The 2,500-nt window shown below is 49.5% G+C and overlaps 1 protein-coding gene across 1 annotated transcript in view; it reads right to left on the bottom strand.

The window, feature by feature from the left end:
* Positions 1–2,500, bottom strand: part of col27a1a (collagen, type XXVII, alpha 1a) — a 67,106-nt gene that overhangs the window by 42,863 nt on the left and 21,743 nt on the right. The window contains 1 exon segment of the mRNA XM_030341975.1: positions 865–918. Coding sequence (XP_030197835.1) covers positions 865–918 — 54 coding nt within the window.

Here is a 2,500-nt window from a genome sequence, read left to right as displayed (position 1 = left end):
CGGTCTGTCCCTGGAGTTCACTAACCTAGCCAGGCGCCCTCTGTGACCTTTCCCCTAACTGGCTGGGGAAACCACCTCTCCTAGCCCTTCAGAGGCGGATAGGGTAAAGGGGGGCACCCCGTGACACCCTTTGGGACTATAACCCTGATGAAGGGCTACACACACGGAAGTGATTCATCATGCATCTAAACATGAATGCAAGCCTTGAGTTAACGTGGAACCTAAATGAACCACTCCACAGGAGGGTCTGGGATCAGTAGCAACAGTCAGCAGAATGGGTGAGTCAGGCTACAGTAAAAGACCCATGCTAAAGTCATTTGGGAAAATCGCTTTGGGAAAACACTGTTTCCGGGATTTTCCAGATGCAAAACATGTGTTATCAGTGTGGTGAGATGGGGGTCTGTCTGCAGCTCTATTAACCTTGGAGTTCTCTGTGGAGCCAGGCTGCAGTATGGGCACTGTCAGTACCAGTAGGGTAAGACAGCCTCCCTGTCCTCCTTATCACACACAAACACACACACACACACACACACACACACACACACACACACACACACACACACACACACACACACACACACACACACACACACACACACACACACACACACACACACACACACACTGACACACACACACACACACACACACACACACATCTAAACCACTGTGCGAGTTACGACAGGCCCAGTAACTTCAAAAAACAACCACATGATTTAATGTGGAAAAGATTGTGGCAGCCGCGGGGGGTTTGGAGGGAAGGAGGGGCGACTGAGTGTGTGTGTGTGCGCTTGGGCGCGTGAATGTCTTTGTGTGCGTGGGTCCATGCATGCGTGCATGTGTGTGTGAGTGTGGAGAACATACCTTGAGTCCAGGTGGGCCCGGTCGGCCGGGGTTCCCATGGGGACCGGGAGTCCCCTGTGGTAGCGGGAGAGAGGAGAGGAAAGGTAACCAATCGGTGATCAAGATTCAAATCAATCGTTCATATTGCCGTTGGCACCCTGAGGGCGAGGACTGGCTACTGGGGGGGGGGGGGGCAGTCTGGAGAGTCTCAGCCTACACGCCGCTCTGACTTATGTTTGCTGAACATCAACAGTGTGTGTGAGTGTGTGTGTGTGTGAGCTGGGGTGTGTATGGTATGTGGTGCTGGTGTTGGGTTGGGGGGGGATGCTAATGGAAAATGAAGCTCGGTGTAGGAGGCCTAGTGGAGGACCTCCAACATATGGAGGTGGTTTCCCTGTCGCCTGCTGCCTTTGACACACACACAAACACACACACACACACACGCATGCACACACGCACACACACCTAAACAAACCTGCACAAACACAGACATGCACCCACATACGAAAAGGCACACATACATGTATGGACAATCACAGAGACACACACACCCACACACACACTCACACACACGCACACGCATACACACACATTCACACAAACACACAAACACCCGTCTATTTGCCAAGCATCTTAAGGCTCCCCCCCACCCCCCACAAACACACAGGGATCATGGGTCAGATGACTTGGAGCAGGCAGAACGAGCCCTAATGCCTCTACAGTCGGGACCAACAGGTGATCTGGGGTCAGTGCCAGAAGGTTATAAATCTCTCTAGCGACCCCATGAAACCCTCTCAGGGACAAGGACATATTTCACTTGGTTTACTGTGTCAATGGTAAAACAGGATTAACCTTTCAATCTGATTTGTATAGTTTCTCTTCCTCGTGCAAAGCTTGCAATGTTTTGTCCTTTGGGCTTTTTATGAAGATAAAAACGTAACAACAATTTATCATGATAATTGTACATGTTTAAAGGTTGGGTATGGAATTCGCTTTTTTGGCCATTTTTGCAGAATTACTTGAAATCCTTAACATAACCCACTTACAGCCACTGAGTTAGAAGTACTGACATGAAAATTAAACAAGTCAATCATCTGTGGAACGGGCAGGGCTTGAAAAACTCCAGCCAATGATTTCCAGAGCCACCGAGTTGCATTGGACAGTAAGTACGTCAATCAAACGGTCGTACTGCACTCCCCCTCCCCCGCGCCCCGCGCGCGACCCCTTCGTGCAGTACTCGTGACCCAGAGCTCGTGACCCAGAGCAAGCTCCTGTTTGTTGTTATCCTGCGGTAGCTACTGGAACTAGTTAATCCACATTTGGACCTAGCAGTAGAAGACAATTTCGATGGCAGACAAGACGCCACCATCCCCATGTTGTTTTTTTAATGTTGCCATGTTGTTTAACGAAAACCTATGCTAGCCTGGCTCGCTCTCGCGCATCTGTGTTCGCGCTCATGCATGATTGCGCGTCCAGGTACTTGGAATGGGTGGAGTCAGAGTCAGCGTTGAAGGAGAGGGGGTAGGACCATTTGAGTTGTGTATTTTTCAAAATCTGCTGGCATTTCGCAAATCCCATACCCAACCTTTAAAGTTAATCTCATTTGATTGAATTAATCAAAATATAAAACAATTGTATGAGAGCAGAATGCTCCACT

This window comes from Gadus morhua, chromosome 19 (genome assembly GCF_902167405.1).
Source record: "Gadus morhua chromosome 19, gadMor3.0, whole genome shotgun sequence".
Taxonomy (NCBI): Eukaryota; Metazoa; Chordata; class Actinopteri; order Gadiformes; family Gadidae; genus Gadus; species Gadus morhua.
This window is presented reverse-complemented; position numbering and strand designations above follow the sequence as displayed.